The sequence below is a fragment of the Bufo bufo genome, chromosome 8 (genome assembly GCF_905171765.1).
Source record: "Bufo bufo chromosome 8, aBufBuf1.1, whole genome shotgun sequence".
NCBI classification, from domain to species: domain Eukaryota; kingdom Metazoa; phylum Chordata; class Amphibia; order Anura; family Bufonidae; genus Bufo; species Bufo bufo.
In genome coordinates this window covers 184,887,261-184,913,402 of record NC_053396.1, presented here as the reverse complement: position 1 = coordinate 184,913,402, position 26,142 = coordinate 184,887,261, and the positions used below count along the sequence as shown (strand labels likewise).

At 45.5% G+C, this 26,142-nt stretch overlaps 1 protein-coding gene across 1 annotated transcript in view; it reads left to right on the top strand.

Moving 5' to 3' along the window:
- LOC120978248 (cytochrome P450 2A13-like) overlaps positions 1 to 26,142 on the top strand; it is a 143,415-nt gene that overhangs the window by 99,955 nt on the left and 17,318 nt on the right. The window contains exons 6-7 of the mRNA XM_040406485.1: positions 13,039 to 13,174; positions 21,817 to 22,004. Of these exons, the coding sequence (XP_040262419.1) occupies positions 13,039 to 13,174; positions 21,817 to 22,004 (324 nt within the window). The remainder of the gene's footprint in view (positions 1 to 13,038; positions 13,175 to 21,816; positions 22,005 to 26,142) is intronic.

Here is a 26,142-nt window from a genome sequence, read left to right as displayed (position 1 = left end):
AAATGTTCACCCAGAAATCTATAATGTCCTCCTGCATTGCCCCCCATCCCTTTAAATATGTGTCTGTGTCCCCTTTCTTCTACTCCCTCTGTGTCCTGTCTGCATGTAGGATAATCATGAGATGCACAGTAAAACACTGGACCTCCAGGGAGGAGATGTCATCATACAGGGTCATCCTCAGGTGGTCATCAAGGAGTTACCACTTGGTGCTTTGTTATTGCTATTGCATAAGTGAGGCATCCTCAAACTGCGGCCCTCCAGCTGTTGTAAAACTACGCAGTTTGAGGATGCCTGGCATAAGTTATAGAAGAGTGAATGCATCCCTCAGGACGACATAACATGTGTTATCTGGGGAGTAGAAACTAACCCAATGGATCACTTGGAACATGAAGCCATGGGTCACCCCAAAGTAGATGATTATGAGTGGCAGGACATTAGCAGCAGCATCATTGGGAAGGGTGATGGAGCAGAAACCCCTACACAAGGTAGTATCAGTGTCAAAGTGAAATAGAAAATGACGATTCCGGCACTTATTTTTCTTCCAATAAAATCTTCCTCTTTATTAAATCCCATCATATGCGGGACAGTATCACAGACAAGCTGTTTACGCGTTTCGGAGACCTTCTCCTTAGTCGTAACAATGTGGTCTGGGAGCTTGGAGAAATATAAAGACCCATGCACCCTCCCCCATCTAGTGGGTGGTGGTAACATGATGTCACAAATCAATCAGCTCGCAGACTCACACCTGAAGCATCATTCTCAAAGAACATAGATTAAAATGGCCCCACATGATACGCTTCCCACATCCCCGCGCTTGGGCTAGAGCAGCACAGGCAACAAGGTCTGTCTGCAAAGCACAAGCGCAGGGTGTGAGAAACTGCATCATGTGAACAGGGCTATACAAAATATTGAAAGTTCAAATAAAATGTAAGCCTGTAGAAAAATCTACATGCGGAAATGGATAACATGGATGACCACAGCTGCAATTTTCATATCATTGTAATAGAATAAAATACAATATGATGAATAAACGTGTTGGAATATGTCACAGTAAATGTACAATCAGATGAAAATGAAGAAATGGAAAAAACAATGCATAAGAAAAATGCATATGAAAAAGTGTTTTTGTTAAATACAAGGGTGCCAACAGGTCTCAATCAAAAGAAGGAACTGATGTACATTTACCAATAAGCTTGTTATTTCTTTTGCATTGGAGCCCTTGATACAATTTCATGATGGTTTCAGGACGTCAGTCACCATGCAGCACTTCATCTATTTCATTTGTGCTTGAATCGGCTTCGTGAGGAACTACCTAACAGTACCTACCTGAAGCAGTAGAGCTGTGCCTGAACTGCTGTATGAGGGTAGCCTGAAGGGGCTAAAAACCACACGGATGCAGGAAAGGTTTGAATCTATGTATTTAACGCATCGTACTTACAAAACCAAATCATTGAAGGCAAGGGACATTTCCTGTTGTGGGTCAGGAACATAACGGGCATAACACGCAGATTTCCATCTGCCCAATTTCTGGATGACATGTGCGGGCACATTATTCTTGGAGGCTGCTGAGGCGGCCCCTATCCTGAATGAATGACCTGTAATGGCCAGCGGGTTGACCCCTGAAGATGACAACAGCAGGCGAACGTACTTGAGGAAGGTTTGAATGTTCAAGGGCGCACCATCAAGCTTGAACAAGGGGGACTCAGCAGGCTCGCTCCCGATACACTGCAACCACTCCTGCAACACGGCGACTGGGCACCATTTGTTGTTTGTGGCAAAGTATCTGACCTGAACTGACTCCCCAGGTCGGCCCGTCTTGCTGGATCCCAAGCGGAGAATAATGTGCGTGCCGTCCCAGTGCAGTTGGTTTCTCCGCAGGTAGCCACTGGATGACTTTGCACAAGTGAACTCCTCCGGCCTGAGGAATCCGTAGAACGCCAGATACATTGCAGCTTTAATGAGTAAGCTGATGTACTGCCCGAACGGGTTGTTCGTCAGTGCATCGGAAACGGACCTGATCATGTTTCCGGAGAAAGGCCGCCTGGTGGGCGTTCTCTTGATGGACTGCTTCTGAATGCCTCTCAACAAGGATCTGATTGGATGGGCAGAAAATAGGGAAGGTCGATCCGGAAACTGAATGTACCAATGATGCCAGCTAGGTACAGCTTGATGGTACTGTGGGACAGGTTTAAGTGAGAGTGGCAAAAAGCTGTGAATGCTAACAGATATGTGATGGGACCTTCACCGGCAGCGGGGTATGTGTTGTGAAACTTATCAAACAATCGCCAGGCCGTCTTTTATGCCTTTTGTGTGTTGCTGGACAATGATTTGGACATAAGGCTTTTAGCTATCTCGAGAAATGGAGCTACACCATCAGCAACTGGCCATGATGCGGAGCCGGTGTTTGTGAGCGGTCGGCCTCCAGGAAAACCTGAAAGAAGAGAAAATTAAAGCGAGATAGTGCATCGGCAGCGACGTTACGTCGTCCACTAATGTGTGAGCAAATGAAATTGAAGTTAAAGTGCAATGATAGCCACACAAGCTTCCGCACGAAAGCCATTATGTGCCTGAAACCTGACCTCCCCTTCATCAGAATGTCAGCGAGTGCCTCATTGTCGGTGAGAAACAAGACGGTCTGGTTTCTCCACTGTGCACCCCATGTCACTGCTGATCCTACTATGGGATAGATTTCGAACAGTGAGTAGCTCCTTGAAAACCCAGTAATGCTGGTAATTTCTGCTGGCCATGGTTCAGAAAACCAATAGGTGCCATGCATGGCTGCGAAGCCAGCAGTGGGAGAAGCATCTGTATGGACTACTGGCGAATGATTGGATGCTACTGGAATGAACAAAGAGACTCCATTCCACTGTGAGAGGAAGTTATCCCACTTCAGAAAATCAGAAATGGCATTCTGATCCGGGTGAACTGGGCTATCTTGGCATGGTGCTTGAGGAAGGAGCACCAGCAGTCTTGAAATAAACGATCTGCCCTGCGGAATGATCCTCATGGCAAAATTCAGCATGCTGAGGAGTGACTGTAGATCTGCCTTGGTGGTGACCCTCACTTGGGCTAGTCTGTGAACGACCGCCTTGATTCTGGCCAACTTGTCCTGTGGAAGACTGGCCTTCATGTCTACTGTGTCTAAGTGTATGCCTAGAAAGGTAATCCCTGTGCTAGGGCCTTCGACCTTGTGTGGGGCCAATGGAATTTTAAGGTCTTCAAATGCGGTGCACAGGACCTGTAAATCTTGAGGCTCTTGATTTGGGGATTCTAACAGGAGAAAGTCGTCCAGATAATGGATAACATGATTTACCCTGAAGGTATTGGACAAAACCCAATGCAGCGCGCTGGCCAACTGGTCAAATAACCATGGGCTGGACTTTGACCCGAAGGTCAATTTGTTCACAAAATAATAAGATCCCTGCCATTTCATGCCGTGCCACTGCCATAACTGTGGTTGGATGGGCAGTAACTTGAATGCATCAGTGATATCTGCCTTTGACAACCAAGTACCCTTCCCCAATTTAATTATGACCTGGATCGCCTCGTCTATGGATGCGTATCTCATGGAGAATTCCTCTGAAGGAATTAATGAGTTCAAACTTGGTGTTTGCAATGAATGTGGGGCCGACAAGTCATAAATTAGGCGTTTTTTAATTGTTGAACTTCCCAGTCACAATGCCTACTGGATTGACCCTCCAGCATGCAAAGGAAGGTTGGCTGAAAGGACCTATCAAATAACCCCTGTCTAATTCGGTGCTGATTAGTTGTGTTACCGCCTCTGGGTCTCTAGCTGCTGACTGCAAATTCCTGCACTCAAATGTGGCCTGTGGGAGGGCTAGAAGACCGGTGTGGAAGCCGTAGATCAAACTGTTGATGATGAACTGCACCCATTCTGGGTGTGAATGGGCAGACCAGAAATGTGCGAGCAGCTCCACGTTAACCACGCTTAGTCACGCCGGGCCTTGATTTTTCTGAGGGCATGCTACGCATGGATTGGCTCTGAAACATATAGCACATAGGTGTAGTAACCTACACTGATTATAATGACAAACTGCGTAATTATAATTATTGCATATCTGGCTTTTCCCAAGGTATTTGATGGGACGCCCTAATTTATCGACCCCGAATGACCCCACTTGTTACTGGACGGACCTGGGGCTGAACTAGACTGAACTGCTTCCGCTGCGTAGCCCGTATTAGAACACCAACCCGCCGTGTGGGAATAAGAATTGCAGACGGTGCAGGTCGGAGCTTTCAGCCCTGCAAAATGGCGACAAAACAACTCGGTGTCTATGTTAGACCAATCCAGGATATGTTGGCACTGTGTCAAGGCGGCTGCCGCTTTAGTCGAGAATGAGTGATGGTAATCAAAAAACGCTGTGCCGCCATACTTATACCCTAATTCCACTACTTTATACATGTATAAATCTAGCTCAGCCCTCCTATGTGGGTTAACTGTGCAAATTACGTCTCGGTATAGGCTGAATGCTAGCACAAATTCGGTGATATTAAGCTTCCTGTTTAACCTGGCATCCTTAGACTTCAGGATGACAGAAACCTCACCGCATGCTATGGTCTTATTGTCCGGGGCCTCATGTGTGGCAATGAGCAGGGATGCCAGATTGACGTCCCTTCCCTCCAATATATCCTGCCTGATATTTTCCTGAATGTAGTGGGATGGGGCGATCGTGGGAACCTGAGAAGACCCACCAGAAACATTGGACTGCCTCCACCGACTCCACCCTGGCCTGTAAGTCCGTCATGAACGATGCCATGGTGTTGATGACGGCGTGTAGCTGTGTGAGCGATGTTTGAATGGTTCCCATGGACACCTCATCTTGGCTCACGGGCGGTGCATCTGTCATCAGGAGACGATATAACTCCGCTTTCCTTGCGGAGGCGGGAAAGGAGATGCCCCTCCTCCGCAGCTCGGCGGATAATTTCGGAATAGTCCAGGAACGAAAGGATGGCCCTGTGCTTCACTCAGACTGGGTGTCCCCACTGTCCAGAGATGCGGAAGAGCCTCCTGGAACGGATTCTTGCGACATCTTCCTACCGGCCAGTAAATGAGAGCCATTAGTATCCCCCTACCCCGAACTATGACTGCAAACATCGTGCCCATGTGCCCGACCGCCGTAATCATCAGTGGATCCCAACCAACCTGCGCTTTGCTGTGGCGGACTTTACTGTGCAACCGCCACCTGCTACATGCGTAATTGTACCACCTGTGGGTCTGCCGTGACCAATCCTGTAGGCGGGACGGAAATCGTGGTCTGTTTGGCTGGTGAATGTTGCCTGCCATATGACTTGGCCTCACTCTGTAACCTGATCGTGGTGGTCGTTTACCATGTCTGTGACTGACTTGCCTGAAGCCATGACGAGACTTGGTGTCGAGTCTGTAGTCGTGACAGACATGACCTGGCAGCACCTGTGGCGTAGCCCTGAATATGTAATGTCATGCGCTGATTCGTGCCTGTGGTCGTGACAGGACTTCGTTGCTAGTCTGTAGACGAGCTTGATGAGCAGATGGTGTGCCTGTAGTCGTGACAGGACATTATGCCGAGTCTGTGGACGTGACAGACGTGTTACCAAGACTGCCTGTAGTTGTGACAGGAATTTTTTATTTTTTTTTCTCTAAGTCTGTGGTCGTGACAGACGCTTTAACAAAAATGCCTGTAGTCGTGACAGGACTGTATGCCAAGTCTGTGGACGTGACAGACGCGTTTATTTGGAATGCCCATAGTCGTGACAGGACTTATATATGTCTGAGGTCGTGACAGACATGCCAGTGAAGTTTTTTTTTTTTTTTTCATTCCCCCCCCACCTATAGGCCTGGGGATAGCATGAACAGTTTGTGGTCACCCCTTCACCGCTGCCCAGAACGTGACTGGTAAAGGACCGTTTGTATGCCGTAGTCCGGGCACTGATACCTACCATCAGACTTATTTGCCTGTAGTGTCACGGACGTGACACATAACTGTGGAAACATAAATTGTTTTAATGTTTATTTTTTTATTATTTTTTTTCATGGTCGAGAACAGCCCCCTGTAACAACTTCAGGGAAGCATCAGCTGCCATGCACGTGACCCGCAGAGGGCGCCCGCACCCCACGCCGACCGCAGCTACGCTGAACTGATAGTCGGCGGGCATGCGAGTACCCCTGCCGTCATCGGAGTGCCTGGCTTAGTGCCGACAACTACACCCCTGACATGCCCGCAGCCTGCAGTGGTCAGGTGTCCCTGGTAACAGTAAATACGCTGCCAGGTAAGTTTTGTGCCATCGAATGTTTCAGAATGTGTTATATGCAGCACATGCTGTGATTGGACCCGCCTACCACTAAGACAAAAAAATAACAAAAAAATATTGTCCAGCTTCACCTCGCAGTGCGTGTTTTATTAGGAAACGTGCTTAAAAACCAAACATCAGGCTCATATCATCAACATGTTTCGGATCAACATATATTACAGATCCTTCCTCATGATACAGAGAATAAGACTGACAAATCTTATATACAGAGTAAAAGCAGTGATTCAGCTGTGGATTGATTGGCAATTGGACTGCTTTCACCCCACCCACAGCATATACCACTGAGACACAGGAACAGAACTGCATGAGAAGAAGAGAGGGAAAAAAAAAAAAAAAAAAAAATATTATTTTCACCCCTCTCTTCCTCCCACGCAAGAACCGCCCCTAAAGGACAAGAGAAGAAGATACATCTAATAATGCAATATTAAATCTTGTCTTTGATTAAGGCCCAAAGGCATACAGGACTGAAATCTAAAAATCCAATAGGCTTCTCTATTGAGAAGAGCTTTCCTATGGTCTCCGCCCCGTTTAGGAAAATTAACTCGTTCAATGCCCTGAACTTTCATGCCAGCAATATTGCCCTGGTGGCAGGAGGCAAAATGCTGGCTGACTGCTGACACATTTTTTACAAAAGCATGAGATATATCTGAGATATGTCTGCATATCCGAACTTTGAGGGCATTGGACGTGCATCCCACATATTGCAATTGACATGTAGAACAAGACACACAATACACCACATGTGTGGTATTACAGTTGATGTATTGTTGTATCTCAAATGACTGCTGGGCTGCAACAGAGGCCACATTCCGTCCTGTTTGTACGACACTGCAACACGTACAAATGCGGTGCCCGCATTTGAACATCCCTTTAGACCTAAGCCAACATTGTTGTGGTACCGTACCATCTGAAAACCGACTCGGACTGAGTTTTTGAGAAAGTGTTGGCGCCTTGCGGGCAACACATTTTATTCCCTTGTCCACAATCGGTTTCCAGGCGGCATCTGTGCGCAAAACTGTCAGATTCTTTCTGACAATCTTGCAGACATCCAGATATTCAAGACTATAGTTAGTTATAAAGAATGGCATTGCAGTCTGGCCTCCTTGTTTTAAACCTTTGTTTTTTTTATATTTAGGAAAAACCAGGTCTCGCCTGGGTAATGCAAGAGCTGTTTTTTTAGCTGTGTCTATTAAAGACTGGCCGTAACCTCTGATCTGCAGCCGAGCAGTCAACTTTTCTGCCTCTCTGAGGAAGGTGGAATCATCTGAGCAGTTCCTCCTTAATCTGATAAATTCACCCCTAGGGATGTTTTTAACCACGTGTTTCGGATGACAGGACAGGGCTAATAAAGTGGTATTGCCAGCTGTCTCTTTTCTATAAGTACAAGTGGTTATCTCAGATTTTTCCACATCACCATGGAGAGTAAGATCCAAAAATGATATAGTGTGCACATGAAAATCAGCCGTAAAGCTCAGATTCATTTGATTATCATTGAGATATCTCTCAAACAGTGGTATGGCCGTCACATCCGACGACCAGATGAACAATAGGTCATCTATGTAACGACCATACCACTGCAGGGAGGAAGACCACGGGTTATCACAGGAAAACAAAAAACGAGACTCCCACCAAGACATGTATATGTTCGCCAGTGAGGGCGAAAATTTTGCGCCCATCGAAACTCCAGTACATTGTAAGTATAGCTTCTGGTCGAACATAAACACATTGTGTTTGAGCAAGAACCGAATCACATCACAAAAATAAGCAATGAATTCCAGGCTATAATCTGAGTATGCATTTAAAAACCATTTGGTTGCAGCAATAGCCTGATCATGCGGGATGACTGTATAAAATGATGTGACATCGGCTGTTACCCAAACAAAATCCGGGTTCCATTTGAAGTCATAAAAGGATTGTAACACTGACCTTGTGTCCAGCAAGAAACCAGGCAACATCAGTGCAACTAAGACAACATCAGTGCAACACTGCCTATGGGACATGCTGAGGAACAAGCAAATTATGTTATTTCATTTATTACTAGTGTACCACATGACCATGACAATGTTCCTATACCCTGCCCTAACATATTGTACCTATGTATCCAGACATGGTACCCTTCCCCCAGGCCACCGGAGACCATGAGGCATGATACTGGCCATATCCGCTAGGCGGCACTGAGCGGCGGCGCGCTCTCGCAAGAACAAGCGGTGCGGCCTGACACCGCTGACGTCAGCCACCAACTCGCGCCGGATTGCCCCTCCGCCCAGAGGACCTAAGTTGCGAACTGCTGGCCTCCCCTACCAAAGATCGGTGCACCGCATACACGAAGACCCAGATGGGTCCCATGTAACAGCCCCCGTCTTACTTGCTGTCGCGGCGAACAGCTCAAACACGCAAGCTGCCCGACCTGTGGAGCCGAATTAACCAGAAAGTACTGGACGCCTCCTGACCCCCCTTCTGCCGTCACCGTGCAGCAGGTAAAAGGCTGCTGCCTTTTAACCGTACCTGGCCTCGTCTCCCCTCGCACAAATACAGCAATGTTAACCATTGCTTAACATTTTTTCATATGCATTTTTCTTATGCATTGTTTTTTCTATTTCTTCATTTTCATCTGATTGTACATTTACTGTGACATATTCCAACACGTTTATTCATCATATTGTATTTTATTCTATTACAATGATATGAAAATTGCAGCTGTGGTCATCCATGTTATCCATTTCCGCATGTAGATTTTTCTACAGGCTTACATTTTATTTGAACTTTCAATATTTTGTATAGCCCTGTTCACATGATGCAGTTTCTCACACCCTGCGCTTGTGCTTTGTAGACAAACCTTGTTGCCTGTGCTGCTCTAGCCCAAGCGCGGGGATGTGGGAAGCGTATCATGTGGGGCCATTTTAATCTATGTTCTTTGAGAATGATGCTTCAGGTGTGAGTCTGCGAGCTGATTGATTTGTGACATCATGTTACCACCACCCACTAGATGGGGGAGGGTGCATGGGTCTTTAAATTTCTCCAAGCTCCCAGACCACATTGTTACGACTAAGGAGAAGGTCTCCGAAACGCGTAAACAGCTTGTCTGTGATACTCTCCCGCATATGATGTGATTTAACCCGTTAAGGACTTAGGACGTATCAGTACGGCATGGGTCCCGAGTCCGTAAGGACCCATGACGTACCGGTACGTCATGAGTTTAAAATAAGATTGCGGCGCCCCGGGGGTTAATCCGAACGGGATGCCGGCTGAAATCATTCAGCCGGCATCCTGTCACAACGCCGAAGGGGGTCATGTGACCCCCCCCCGTATCGGCCATCGCAGCAAACCGCCCGCCTCCCCTTAAATAATCATTGGCTTCTAGTGGGTATACCAGGGTGCCAGCACATTGCTGGCACCCTGGTATAAACGGCTGACATCGGTGATGCGATGTCAGCCGTTTAACCCTTTCCATACAGCGGTCCGTACGGACCGCTGTATGGAAAAAGTTAACAGTAAGAAGGAGCTCCCTCCCTCTCGCATCGGGGGGCTGCTGTGCCTTTGCAGCCCCCCGATGGGAGAGGGAGAGAGCTCCCAGACAGCCCTCCGACAGCCCCCTCCTTACCCTTCCCCGTCTACGCAGTTCTGACCAGTACTGAGCAGACGGGAAAGGTTCCCATGGCAACAGGACGCTGTCTCAGGCATCCTGCTGTCCATGGTGCTGAACAGATCTGTGCTAAAGGTAGAGATCTATTCAGACAAAGTGTAAGTAAAATACAGTACAGTACAATATATATTGTACTGTACTGTATTATACAGACATCAGACCCACTGGATCTTCAAGAACCAAGTGGGTCTGGGTCAAAAAAATGTAAAAAAAAGTGAAAAAAGTTAAGATTAAAAAAAACACATTTATCACTGAATAAATAAATAAATAAAATACACTACACCTATTAGGTATCGCCGCGTCCGAAACGACCTGATCTATAAAACGGTCATGTTACTTTCCCCGCACGGTGAACGCCATAAAAATAAAAAAATAAAAACTATGAGAAAATTGACATTTTGCCCACCTTACTTCCCAAAAAAGGTAATAAAAGTGATCAAAAAAGTCGCATGTACGCCAAAATAGTACCAATCAAACCGTCATCTCATCCCGCAAAAATTATACCCTACCCAAGATAATCGCCCAAAAACTGAAAAAACTATGGCTCTTAGACTATGGAAACACTAAAACATGATTTTTTTTTTTGTTTCAAAAATGAAATCATTGTGTAAAGCTTAAATAAATAAAAAAAAAGTAAACATATTAGGTATTGATGCGTCCGTATCGACCGGCTCTATAAAAATATCACATGACCTAAGCCCTCAGGTGACCACCGTAAAAATATAAAAATAAAAACGGTGTAAAAAAAGCCATTTTTTGTCATCTTACGCCACAAAAAGTGTAATAGAAAGCAATCAAAAAGTCATATGCACCCCAAAATATTGCCAATCAAACCGTCATCTCATCCCGCAAAAAATGAGACCCTACTTAAGATAATCGCCCAAAAACTGAAAAAACTATGGCTCTTAGACTATGGAGACACTAAAACATTTTTCTGTTTTAAAAATGAAATCATTGTGTAAAACTTACATAAATAAAAAAAATTGCATACATATTAGGTATCGCCGCGTCCGTGACAACCTGATCTATAAAATTACCACATGATCTAACCTGTCAGATGAATTTTGTAAATAACAAAAAATAAAAACGTGCCAAAAAATCTATTTCTTGTTACCTTGCCACACAAAAAAGTGTAATATAGAGCAACCAAAAAGCATATGTACCCTAAACTAGTACCAACAAAACTGCCACCCTATCCCGTACTTTCTAAAATGGGGTCCCTTTTTTGGAGTTTCTACTCTAGGGGTGCATCAGGGGGGCTTCAAATGGGACATGGTGTCAAAAAAACCAGTCCAGCAAAATCTGCCTTCCAAAAACCGTATGGCATTCCTTTCCTTCTGCGCCCTGCCGTGTGCCCGTACAGCAGTTTACGACCACATATGGGGTGTTTATGTAAACTACAGAATCGGGGCCATAAATAATGAGTTTTGTTTGGCTGTTAACCCTTGCTTTGTAACTGGAAAAAAAATATTAAAATGGAAAATCTGCCAAAAAAGTGAAATTTTGAAATTGTATCTCTATTTTCCATTAAATCTTGTGCAACACCTAAAGGGTTAACAAAGTTTGTAAAATCAGTTTTGAATACCTTGAGGGGTGTAGTTTCTTAGATGGGGTCACTTTTATGGAGTTTCTACTCTAGGGGTGCATCAGGGGGGCTTCAAATGGGACATGGTGTCAAAAAACCAGTCCAGCAAAATCTGGCTTCCAAAAACCATACGGCGCACCTTTCCCTCTACGCCCTACTGTGTGCCCGTACAGTAGTTTACGGCCACATATGGGGTGTTTCTGTAAACGGCAGAGTCAGGGCAATAAAGATACAGTCTTGTTTGGCTGTTAACCCTTGCTTTGTTAGTGGAAAAAATGGTTTAAAATGGAAAATTAGGCAAAAAAATGAAATTCTCAAATTTCATCCCCATTTGCCAATAACTCTTGTGCAACACCTAAAGGGTTAACAAAGTTTGTAAAATCAGTTTTGAATACCTTGAGGGGTGTAGTTTATAGAATGGGGTCATTTTTGGGCGGTTTCTATTATGTAAGTCTCGCAAAGTGACTTCAGACCTGTAGTGGTCCCTAAAAATTGGGTTTTTGTAAATTTCTGAAAAATTTCAAGATTTGCTTCTAAACTTCTAAGCCTTGTAACATCCCCAAAAAATAAAATATCATTCCCAAAATGCTACAAACATGAAGTAGACATATGGGGAATGTAAAGTCATCACAATTTTTGGGGGTATTACTATGTATTACAGAAGTAGAGAAACTGAAACTTTGAAATTTGCAAATTTTTCAAAATTTCTGGTAAATATGGTATTTTTTAATGCAAAAAAATTAACTTTTTTGACCCAATTTTAGCAGTGTCATGAAGTACAATATGTGACGAAAAAACAATCTCAGAACGGCCTGGATAAGTCAAAGCGTTTTAAAGTTATCAGCACTTAAAGTGACACTGGTCAGATTTGCAAAAAATGGCCAAGTCCTTAAGGTGAAATAGGGCTGAGTCCTTAAGGGGTTAATAAAGAGGAAGATTTTATGGGAAGAAAAATAAGTGCCGGAATCGTCTTTTTCTATTTCACTTTGTCTACATCCAGGAACTTGCTGGCTTTACTCCGTGCACACGGGACATTACATGCCGACCAGGTGAGCTGGATAATATTACCTATATAGTATCAGTGTCATCATGGAGATGGTCACTGGAGGAACTACACATGGGAAAAGGCGAAATGAGGCTGTGAGCTCCTACTGTTGTTTCGTTGGATCCAGCCACTGTTAGTATAGTGTTGGTGTTCCCTGTGTCCCAGTTGCAACTGCTACACTATAGCTATGCCACTGGCTGCATTTATGAGCATAATGGTGCCTTCCCTTTCCCATCCCTCCTCCAGTATTCACACACAACTGTAATTTGCGCAGATTGTGACATCTGTTTCAGGACAGTAAAGACCCAATTATCTTTAAATCACCATAGTCTATATTGTGACTACAACATTCACAGTTTTTTCTATACTACTGAGCCTGATATATATATTTTTTCAACAATGTTGCTCCCAAATGGAACATCCCTTTAAAGAATAATGCTACATTTGTGTCTTCAGGAAAAGGACAATCCTAACTTTGACAGGGAGAACATGATAATGACCATATTCAACTTGTTTTTTGCTGGGACTGAAACAGTCAGCAGTACCCTAAGACATGGACTTATGATACTTATGAGGTACCCTGAAATACAAGGTCAGTATTACACCAGTAGCCCGCCTTGGGTAACTTTCTTGTTAGAAAGATCCCTTGAGGATTAATTGATCACAAAGTGTCAACTTCTGGCTTCCCTGTTGGTTGGTTGTAAACTGTACCTGTCAGCAACAAAATGTATTTGACAAGAATCTCAAATTTACTAAATAAGCGTAGCGTTAGCATTTGAATACTTCTTGTACTTTATTTGGTTTGCAGACTGCTGTTGCATTGTATTTTTTTTTCTTTGTGTCTCTAGCCATGGCAGCGTGCACCTGTGCATTGGGATGTGCTTACTGACCACCTTTTTTCTTTGCAGTCCGCAAGAGTTCTCTATCTCTTTCATCCTAGAGTCTTTCCAGAACAAAATCTAACTACTAGGAGACCAGGGAGTATAATATACCAATATCCAGGGCAACTGGAGCATATTTTATTTGATAACATTGTGATAGGTAAGCTGTGAGATGGTTCCAGTGCATACTGGAGCGCCACAGCCTCTTCAAACAGCTGATCGACAGGATACCGACTGTCAGATATTGATGACCTATATAGATTATAGTCATAAATATTGAATTCCCAGAAAAACCCTTTAACTTAAACTTTGCAGAAAGCAACTTCTGGGTTTTGAAAAACTGGAGCACTGTTATGAATTTTAAAATGAAATATAACAAAAGAAAATATATTCACAAGTTTAATCCCCCTTCACTTCCATCACCAAGCTCCAGCACACCCTGCTAGTTCGTGTCAAAAGAGGTTTTCCGGGCTTTTAATAGTGATGACCTATCTTCAGGATAGGTCATAAATATCAGATCGGCGGGGGTCCGACACCCGGCACCCCTGCCGAACAGCTGTTTGAAGAGGAGGTGCGCGCAGTGCCAGCGCTGACTCCTTTTCACTGTTTACCTTCTTGCTGTCGCCTCTGCAGCGGTGAGCAGGTGTAATTACACCTAACCATCCCATTCATTTCAATAGGACGGCTCGTTCCCATACACTTGTATAGGAGCGATCCATCCCATTGAAATGAATGGGACGGCTTGGGTGTAATTACACCTGCTCACCGCTGCAGAGGCGACGGCGAGAAGGTAAACAGTGAAGAGGATGTAGGGCTGGCACGGCGCGCGCCTCCTCTAAAAACAGCTGATCCTGAGTATAGGTCATCAATATTAAAAGCCTGGAGAACTCCTTTAACATGACTGCAGAGGTGACAAATCCACGTACCCCCCAATATTTGGCCTCAGCAGTCTCATGTTATCAACCTCTGAGGCCAGTGATTGGCTGCAGCGATTATATGGGGTACATGGTCTTGTAAGGGATGCAGCCATATAAACAAGGATCGGCAGGAGGACTGGAGCATGGCTCTGTAACTGATCGGGATCAAACTAGTGAATATATCCTTCCTAATAGTGGGCTACTTTTTTTAATAAGACATAAAACCCTTTTTAAGGAATTCCATACCTGTATGTACGCATTTTAGGCGTAGTTCTGCTGCACAATGCAGCACAAAGGTTAGCTTCTCACAGTTGCTACAAATTAAATGGAGGTACAGTGCTGACATTCTTTGAACAGTCCATTCTACCTCGTTCCAGAGATCCCCTTAAAGATTGAAATCAGGCCATGGGGCAAAGAACATGCACTGTCATGTTCATGGAAGTAATTGATGACTATATGACCCTTGTGGCATAGTGTACATCAAAACTTCACCTCTATAATTCTGAACTGTTGACACCTAACAGGAAGCAGTCATCAATTCATGCTTCTTGCACCAAATTAAGACCCTCCCATCAGCATAGTGCAATAGAAATCTTGATTCGCCTGATCTAGGAAATGTTCATTGTTCATTAATCCAATTTTTGTACTCTCTTGCCTCCTAGTGTCCTTCGTTATTTCCTTCCTTCCATTATTCCTTCCTTCCGTCCCTCCGTCCCTTTCTCTTGAAGGTATACTGTTTATTCATCAGAATAATTCCTGACATCCTCCTCTGACCCCTTTCATCAATAAGATGTTTATGTCCACAGGATCCCCTATCGCTAAAAGTTTTTTTTTCACTCACACCATTCCCGATATAAATTGCACTGTTCCACCAGAAAACCTCATAAGGTTGCCAGTTTTTGAAATAATGGCCCTGACTGGTGTAATACTTATCACTAGTGTTCATCGAGCACCAAAGTGCCTGGGTGCTCGAGTAGAACACCTCGGGATGCTTGGGTGCTCTACCGAGCACCCGATCACAATGGAAGTCAATGGGAGAACCCAAGCATTAAACCGGGCACCCCCTGCTCTGAAGACGGAAGTGTGTCTGGTTCACATGAAAAGGTGAGAAATTGATGGAAACACCATTGAAATGGTTCGGGAACAGCATAAAGAGGATGCCTGGATGTATCTTGGACTCGCAGGTCGCTGCTGGGAAAAATGTTGTCCGAGTAGTACGCCAATTTTACAGATTGACAATAATATGCACAAAACCGAAGATAAAATCGATTTTAGAGGAAACATTTGTTAGGAAACATTCTTTTCTGTATATTTACTTGTATATAAAGTGAAAGGGCTGCCAAAAATTGCATGAAACCGGCACTCCAGTACACCCTTTATTACACATAAAGCAGGGCATCATACATACCCTAGAAAAATTATGATTGATGGCCTGCTGGTGACCCCCAAAAACATTAATAGCAAGGGCCTGCTGCTGATCTGACTATCTAAAACATTAGGGGTGATGGTCTGCTGCTGAGCTGACCATCTAAAACATTAGGGGTGAGGGCCTGCTGCTGAGCTGACCATCTAAAAAATTAGGGGCGAGGGCCTGCTGCTGATCTGACCATGAGAAAAATTATGGTTGTGGGCCTGCTGCTGAACTGACCATCAAAAAAATTATGGTTGAGGGTCCGCTGGTGAGCTGACTGTCTAAAACATTAGGGGCGAGGGCCTGCTGCTGATCTAACCATGGAAAAAATCAGAGGGGAGGGCCTGCTGCTGAGCTGACCATCAAAATAAAATTATGGTTGAGGGCCTGCTGGTGAGCTGACTCTCTAAAACATTATGGGCAAGTGCTGACTCTCTAAAACATTATGGGCAATGTTTTAGATCTGACCATCTAAAACATTAAGGGTCAGAGTTTGCTGCTGAGCTGACCATCTAAAACATTAGGGGTGAGGGCCTGCTGCTGAACTGACCATCTAAAAAATTATGGTTGAGTGTCCGCTGGTGAGCTGACTGTCTAAATCATTAGGGGCGAGGGCCTGCTGCTGATCTGACCATGGAAAAAATGATAGTGGAAGGCCTGCTGCTGATCCGACCATGGAAAAAATTATGGTTGAGGGCCTGCTGCTGAGCTGACCATGGAAAAAATTATTGTTGATGGCCTGCTGCTGAGCTGACCATCGAAAAAATTATGGTTAAGGGCCTGCTGCTGAGCTGACCATTGAAAAAATTATGGTTGAGGGTCTGCTGGTGAGCTGACTCTCTAAAACATTAGGGGCGAGTGCCTGCTGCTAATCTGACCATGGAAAAAATTATGGTTGACGGCCTGCTGCTGAGCTGACCATGGAAAAAATTATGCTTGAGGGCCTGCTGCTGAGCTGACCATGGAAAAAATTATGGTTGAGTGCCTGCTGCTGAGCTGACCATCGAAAAAATTATGGTTGAGGGCCTGCTGCTGAGCTGACCCTCAAAAATATTAGGAGCGAGGGCAGCCTAATAAGCATGTTGATATGATGGGGGAGGAGGACGAGAAAATAATATTGAACCATATACCTTTTTTTGTGGTGGAAGGGGTGCATGGAAAAACAGTGTATTCAATACACCATAAAAGCCACATTTAAAGTGCCTTTATGTTCAGCTGCTTTCCTCTGGTGGAGTAGAGAAGTCAGGGGAAATCCAGGCCTTGTTCATTTTGATAAGAGTTAACCTGTCAGCATTTTCAATTGACAGACGGATGCGCTTATCAGTTATTATGGCCCAAGCAGCACTAAATACCCGATCTGACACAACGCTGGCAGCAGGGCAGACCAGCACCTCCAAGGCGTAGAGCGCCAGTTGTGCTATGTGTCCAGCTTGGACACCCAATAGTTGTAAGACACAGAGGGATCATTGAGGACTCTAACACGGTTTGCTGCGTACTCCACCATCTTTCAAAACTTTTCTCTCCTTGTGACACTAGGCCGTGCATCAGGGTGAGGGTGCTGGTGGGGTGTCATAAAACAATCCCAGGCCTTGGAGAGTGTTGCCTTGCCTCTGTTGGAACTGCTGTGTGTTCCCCTCGTCTCCCCTCCTCGGTTGCCCAAGGAACTACGTACTCTGCTGTTAGCGATGTCAGCTGGAAATTTTTGTAACAATTTTTCCACAAGGACCTTCTGGTATTGCACCATCTTGCTAGACCTCTCCACCACAGAAATGACAGCTGAGAAGTTCTCTTTGTAGCGGGGGTCGAAAAGAATGAACAACCAGTAATCGGTGTTGGCCAAAATGCGCATCACGCGAGGGTCACGGGAAAGGCAGCATAACAGCCATGTGTGCCAGAGTCCCAACAGACAAGACTTCTCTGTCCTCATCAGAAGGATGACTCTCAATCTCATCATCCTCTTCCTCCTCTTCTGCCCACCAACGCAGAACAGATGGAATTAAACTTCCATGGGTACTACCCTCTGTAGCGGAGGCAACCATCTCCTGGTCCTCCTTTTCCTCATCATCATCCAATTTGGGGTTAGAAGATGAATGGAGGGTGGTTTGGCTATCTACCTGTGTACTGTCTTTCCCCATTTCCACCTCTTCCACATGAAAAGCGTCCTCCTTCATTTTGAGCAGCGAGCGTTTCAGTAGACACAGAATTGGGATGGTTACGCTGATAATAGTGGCATAGCCGCTCACCATCTGTGTTGATTCCTCAAAGTTGTGTAAAACCTCACAGAGGTCAGACATCCATGCCCACTCGTCGCTTGTGAAGGGCGAAAGCTGACTGGAAAGGCGACGACCATGTTGCAGCTGGTATTTCACTACTGCCCTTTGCTACTCACAAAGCCTGGCCAACATGTGGAACGTGGAGTTACAGCGCATGCTCATGTCGCACAACAGTCGGTGAACTGGCAATTGCAAGCGCAGCTGCAGCGTTGCCAGACCTGTGGCAGCTGTAGATGACTTTCGTTAATGGGCACACAAGCGGCGCACCTTTACCAGTAGCTCAGGCAAATTGGGGTAGGTTTTGAGAAACTGCTGAACCACTAAGTTGAACAAGTGGGCCAGGCATGGTATGTTTGTGAGCTTGCCAAGCTCCAAAGCTGCCACCAAGTTATGGCCATTATCAGACACAGCCATGCCTGGTTATAGGTTGAGTGGCGAGAGTCACAGCTCAGTCTGATACCCTGCCTACAGCTCTGCAGCAGTGTGCTGTTTGTCACCTAAGCAAATTAGTTTCAGCAGGGCCTTTTGCCGCTTCCTCACTAAAGTGCTACACTGCTTCCAGCTACTGACTGATGGCTGACTGGTGCTGCAAGATGATAATTCAGAGGTGGAAATGGAGGAGGAGGTGGGGGAGGAGAGTGGATAGTTGCAGCCACTATTGTAGGTGGTGGCGGAAATCCTGATGGGAGTAGGGGCCGCAATCTTTGGCGTCGGTAGCACCTGTGCCATCCCAGGGTACGACTCGCTCCTGGCCTCCACAACGTTCACCCAGTGTGCCGTCAGGGAAATGTAGCGTCCCTGGCCACAAACACTCATCCATGTATCAGTTGTTAAGTGGACCTTCCCAATAACTGCATTGGTCAGGGCACGGGTGATGTTACGGGACACATGATGGCGGGGACTGCACACCGGGAAAAATAGTGGCGGCTGGCGACAAAGTAACGAGAGACCGCCGCTGCCATCAGTCTGCGGAAAGCCTCAGTGTCCACAAGCCTAATTGACAACATTTCCAGGGCCAGCAATTTGGAAAGGTGCACATCAAGTGCTATGGCCTGTGGGTGAGTGGCTGGGTATTTGTGCTTTCGTTGAAAGGCCTGGGGTATGGACATCTGTACACTGCGCTGGGACACAGAAGTGGATATGCTAGCTGATGGTGCTTGCGAAGGTCCAGGTGCAGGGCGGGAGGCATCCATGCCTGCGTCTTGGACAGGGGATTAGCCAACACGTAACACAGGGGAAGAGGAGGCAGTGATGTGACCCGCAGACACTGATTGTGGACCCAAGTGTTCGGCCCACCTATTAAAGTGCTTTGATGCCATGTGGCGGATCATGCTGGTGGTGGTGAGGTTGCTAGTGTTCACGCCCCTGCTCATTTTGGTATGGCACAGGTTGCAAATGACAAATATTTTATTGTCCGCAATTTCCTCAAAAAAGCGCCAGACTGCAGAGGTCTTACCTCTTGGCAAGGGAGGTTGTCGCAAGAGGGTGCTCCTGGAAACAGTTGCGGGACTGTTTGGTGTGCTCCGCCTTCTCCTTTTTGCGACCCCACTGCCTCTTCCAGCCTGTTGCAGTCCTGCGGATCCCTGCCCCTCTGTACTGCTGTTTTCGCTCAGCTTGCCACCTTCCGAGGTTGGGTCATTGATTTCATCGTCCCACTCCTCCTCCTCCACTTCCTCACTCTGGTCATCCTCCTGACTTGTTGACCTAACAAGAACCTAATTTATTGACCACTGTGTCTCATCCTCATGATCAACCTCTTGAGACACTAATTGCCGTTGACTTATTGGCAACTGTGTCTCATCATCATCACCCACCTTGTGAAGCACTAATTGCCGTTCCCCACTGTCATCTTCTTGTGACTGTGGATGTTTAAGAGTTTGAGCATCAGTGCACACGATCTCCTCGTGTCCCTCTTCAAGCGGGCTTGGCAAGACGCTCAAATCAAGGAATGGTGATGAAAAGAGCTCCTCGGAATATCCGACTGTGGAATCACTTGTTTGGCAAGACTCTCCATGGTGGGAGGAAGGAGGATCAGGGTGAGGATTCTGTTGACCAGACTCTTGGCTACTGAGACTGGACTTTGTGGAAGACTAGGTGGTGCTTAACCGACTGGAAGCATTATCTGCTGCAATCCAACCGACCACCTGGTCGCACTGGTCTGACTTCAAGAGTGGTGTCCTGCGCCGCCCTGCAAACTGGGACATGAAGCTAGGTATCGTGGATGAGTTTCTTGTGCTCTGGCAGCAGGCATAGTTTCACCGCGCCCATGGCAACGACCTCTGCGTGCACCTTAAGAAGCACGGCTACTTTCCCAGTGGGAATTTTTTTTTACTGAATGTGACAGATATTTAGGATGCGCAAATGTTATACAGGAGATGTAACACAGATAATGTCACTGTCACCAGCGGGGGAAAAAATTTGACTGAATGTCGCTGATATTTATGATGCGCAAACGTTACACAGGAGATGTAGCGCAGATAATGTCACTGCTGTCACCAGCGGCTTATAAAAAATTACAGGGAATGTCACAGATATTTGGGATGTGCAAATGTTATGCAGGAGATATAGCGCAGGACACCGCAGCGGACACCGTCTACGTAAAAAAGTACACTGGATGTCACAGATATTTTTAGTATGCGCAGACGTTAAACAGGAGATGTAGCATAGATAATGTCGCTGTCCGCAGCGTCTACGGATAAAATACACTGATGTCACAGATATTTTTAGGATGCGCAAACCTTATACAGGAGATGTAGCGCAGGTAATGTAACTGTCCGCAACGGACACCGTCTACGTAAAAAGTACACTGGATGTCACAGATATTTTTAGGCTGCTCATACATTACACAGGGTATGTAGTGCAGATAATGTCGCTGTCCGCAGCGTCTATGGAAAAAGTACACTGGATGTCACAGATATTTTTAGTATGCGCACACGTTAAACAGGATATGTAGCGCAGATAATGTCACTGTCTGCAGCGTCTACGGAAAAAGTACACTGGATGTCACAGATATTTTTAGGATGCGCACACATTATTCTGGAGATGTAGCACAGGTAAATTTGCTGTCTGCAGCGGCCAAACAATTGCAAGCTATTTAGCGCAGGTTGCGATAAAAATATATATTGCTGCCAGATGCAACTATAGTCCTTAGAAGGACTTTTGGGTCCATAACACCGACACGGCCTAAACAAAAATTTTTATTAAATTCCCTACACTGTCTGTCCCTTCTACAGCACAGCTCTCCCTGACTAAGACTGGCTGAACCACGTGCCATAGGATGCTTTATAGCACCCATTGACGTGTTCCGGCCAGCCAATCACTGTAATGCCAGTAACCAACATGGCTATGGATTACAGTGAGTGGCAGTACTTAACTGCACGTTTATTGGCTGTGTGGCAGCCAACAAACCTGCGGGGAGGAGACTCGAGCATGTCGCTCGAGCACACGCGGTATTTGGCCGAACACCGCAATGTACCGAGCATCGCGATGCTCGAGCCGAACTAGTGTTCGGCCGAGCATGCTCGATCATCACTACTGATCACCATTCCTATTCTACATTGTTTTGATCTCTCAATTTTCTCATTCTTCTGTGGATGAATTTCTGTGTGAATCCAGATTAAAGTCTCCAATAAAGTGGCTATTCAGTGGATTTTATCCCTCATTGATATATACTGTTTACATTGCCTATGCAGTATGATGTATATCTTCATATGTAACTTACACTCTTTTTTTCCTCCCACCATTTTGCCTAGCTAAACTACATGCGGAAATAGACCATGTTATTGGTGAAAGTCGCATCCCAAACCTTGAGGACCGCAGCAAAATGCCATATATGGAAGCCGTAATCCATGAGATCCAGAGATTCGTTGATATTCTCCCACTGAATCTTCCCCACGCAACAACAAAAGATGTTGACTTCAAGGGATACACTATTCCGAAGGTAGTAAATTAGACAATGCATTTTTTTGACCCAGACTTTCTAAAAAGAGTGGAATCTACACTGAGCAAAAATATAAACGCAACACTTTCGGTTTTGCTCCCACTTTGCATGAGCTGAACACAAAGATCTGAAACATTTTCTACATACACAAAAGACCCATTACTCTTAAATATTGTTCACAAATCTGTCTAAATCTATGTTAGTGAGCACTTCTCCTTTGCCAAGATAATCCATCCACCCTCACAGATGTGGCATATCAAGGTGCTGACAGCATGAATATTGCACAGGTGTGCCTTAGACTGCCCACAGTAAAAGGCCACTCTGAAATGTGCAGTTTGATCACACAGCACAATGCCACAGATGTCGCAAAAATTGAAGGAGCGTGCAATTGGCATGCTGACTGAAGAAATGTCTACCAGAGCTCTTTGCCCGTGCAATGAATGTTCATTTCTCTACCATAAGCCGTCTCCAAAGGCGTTTCAGAGAATTTAGCAGTACATCCAACCGGCCTCACAACCGCAGACCAAGTGTAACCACACCAGCCCAGGACCTCCATATCCAGCATGTTCACCTCCATGATCATTGGTTTGCATAATCAAAGAATTTCTGCACAAACTGTAAGAAACCGTCTCAGGGAAGCTCACCTGCATGCTTGTCATCCTCATCGGGGTCTGGACCTCACTGCAGTTCGTCGTCGTAACCAACTTGAGTGGGCAAATGCTCACATTCAATGGCATCTGGCACGTTGGAGAGGTGTTCTGTTCATAGATGAGTCCCGGTTTTCACTTTTCAGGGCAGATGGCAGACAGCCGATCCATAGCATCCCAAACATGCTCAATGGGTGACATGTCTGGTGAGTATGCTGGCCATGCAAGAACTGGGATGTTTTCAGATTCCAGGAATTGTGTACAGATCCTTGCAATATGGGGTCGTGCATTATCATGCTGCAATATGAGGTGATGGTCATGGATGAATGGCACAACAATGGGCCTCAGGATCTCGTCACGGCATCTCTGTGCATTTAAAATGCCATCAATAAAATGCACCTGTGTTCGTTGTCCATGACATACACCTGCCCATACCATAACACCACCGCCAGCATGGGCCAATCGATACACAAAATTGACATCAGCAAACTGCTCACCCACGCGACGCCACACACGCTGTCTGCCATCTGCCCTGAGCAGTGAAAACCGGGACACATCCGTGAACACGTCTCCAACGTGCCAGACACCATCGAATGTGAGCACTTGCCCACTCAAGTCGGTTATGATGAACTGCAGTCAGGTCCAGACCCCGATGAGGATGACGAGCATGCAGATGAGCTTCCCTGAGACGGTTTCTGACAGTTTGTGCAGAAATTCTTTGGTTATGCGAACCGATTGTTGCTGCAGCTGTCCTGGTAGCTGGCCTCAGATGATCATGGAGGTGAACATGCTGGGTGTGGAGGTCCTGAGCTGGTGTGGTTACATGTGGTCTGCGCTTGTGAGGCCGGTTGGATGTACTGCCAAATTCTCTGAAACGCCTTTGGAGACGGCTTATGGTAGAGAAATGAACATTCATTGCACAGGCAACAGCTCTGGTAGTCAGCATGGCAATCGCACACTCCCTCAAACGTTGCGACATCTGTGGCATTGTGCTGTGTGATCAAACTGCACATTTCAGAGTGGTCTTTTACTGTGGGCAGTCTAAGGCACACCTGTGCAATATATTTATGCTGTCTAATCAGCACCTTGATATGCTACACCTGTGAAGTAGGATGGATTATCTCGGCAAAGGAGAAGTCCTCACTAACATAGATTTAGACAGATTTGTGAACAATATTTGAGAGTAATGGGTCTTTTGTGTATGTAGAAAATGTTTCAGATCTTTGAGTTCAGCTCATGCAAAATGGGAGCAAAACTGAAAGTGTTGCGTTTATATTTTTGCTTAGTATAGAAAGAGAGAGTTTTCTAGGCAATAAGGTGACATTCGATTCAGAAAAAACTTATAAAGACTTAGATGACTCACATTTAATTTAAAAAATTTTGCTCATCTCTACCAGTGACTAATATACATGAACCTGGTGAATTGACAGAGTTTGTAGAAAACTCTCGGACAATAATATATTTTTTGTTAGAATGCTTTCACCAGTCATAAGTTGATCACACATTGTACTGCTGCTACAACTGTCAGTAATCAACTAGGATTCGCACCGAACTTTGCGAGTTCGGGTACCCGGACCCGAAGCCGGACTTTTTCACTGAAGTTCAGGTTCAGTGTTTGGTTGATTTTTATTATTTTCAACTATAACATGGTTACAATGGAAAATAATGGCATTCTTAATACAGAATGCTAAATAAAATGTGCATTGAGGGGTTAAAAATAATATAAAAAACTCACCTCATCCACTTGATCGCGTGATGAGCGTAGTGACGTCATTGCAGGTCCTTTTGCAGGTCCTGCAGAAAAAAGAGGATACCGGCTGCGCAATCAAGTGGATGAGGTGAGTTTTTTAAATTATTTTTAACCCCTCAATGGACATTTTATTTAGCATTCTGTATTAAGAATGCTATTAATTTCCATTATAACCATGTTATAACGGAAAACAATAAAGTGAAGTTCGGGTCCCCATTGACTTTAATGGGTTCCAGGTTCGTGGTCAAGTTCGGGTCAAGTTTGGGTCCTGAACCCGAACTTTGACCTGAAGTTTGGCCGAACCCAGGCAAACCCAAACTTCCACGGGTTCGCTTATCACTAACTAGGATCTGTGGGAAAACCAAATGTTCTATTTCCATGCAGCACCACCACAGGGGTAATGAAGTATTGCATGGTGTCAACTAAGATCAAGAAATAGACTGTCTATTTAACACTGAATTGATGTGCTGGGTCCTTAAGAAAAAGCTGTTTCTCTAGCTAATATATAAGGGTCCTCAAATCAAAACAAGACAGTGAAAGCTAAATTGAAACTGAATTGCTCAGTTTCTTGAAATTCATCCTCTCACACAGTGTCGGACTGGGGTGCCTAGGGCCCACCAGTGGAATTGATTTTGGGGGCCCACCCTAGAGCTGGAGATATAACTTGTTCATTTTTCAGTCTCGCACACATGAATGTATGCATTTTAGCACACAATACAGTAACAGTATGCTAAACAGAACAGTATTGTGCACTGCACTATATCAAATAGTTTCTCTTTAAAGGGAGTCTGTCATCACAGTTTCACCTTTTTAACCCTTCCCATAGCTTTCGAGCAGCATTACAGTTGATAAAAACGTTACCTTTATAAGCAATCCTGGACTTATAAAACTGGCAAAAATCATCTTAGTAGGATATGCAAATAAGGGCTCTAAAGTGCCCAGGGGCGGCGTCAACCTCGTAGGTGCCCAGGCAGCTCTGCCTTATTGTCGCTTCCCCCCGCCCAGTCTTTCCCTCTGCCCGCCCATCCTTTCCCTCTGCCCGCCCATCTTCTTACTTCTTCTTTCGCCGAGATCCTGCGCACTGAGTCCGTTAGCCGGCGCATGCGCATTAATTACTGTGATGCCATACCAGGAATGGAATGCGCCGGCCGATGGACTCAGCGCGCAGGCGCGGGATCTCGGCGAAAGAAGAAGTAAGAAGATGGGCGGGCAGAGGGAAAGACTGGGCGGGGGGAAGCGACGATAAGGCAGAGCTGCCTGGGCACCTACGAGGTTGACGCCGCCCCTGGGCACTTGCGAGCCCTCATTTGCATATCCTACTAAGATGATTTTTGCCAGTTTTATAAGTCCACGATTGCTTATAAAGGTAACGTTTTTATCAACTGTAATGCTGCTCAAAAGCTATGGGAAGGGTTGAAAAGGTGAAACTGTGATGACAGACTCCCTTTAAGCAACTCATTTAGTTGATAACTGTATCTGTTATTTACAGTAGTTTAGACAGCAGTCACACGTGGACATTCCATGTCCTAGATAAACCACCCAGTCCCCCAGCCAGCCTAAACAATATCCAAAGTGAAGGAAATGTTTCCTTCATATTTAAAAGAATAAGTTTATTGAAGTGCTCGCAGTAGTGCCCCGGCCTCCTCACAGCTCACCAGGCTCAGCGCCGTACATTGTATAGCGGCTGTGCTTGGTATCATGTTCAGGCCCTTTCACCTCTATGGGGCTGAGCTGCTCCTAG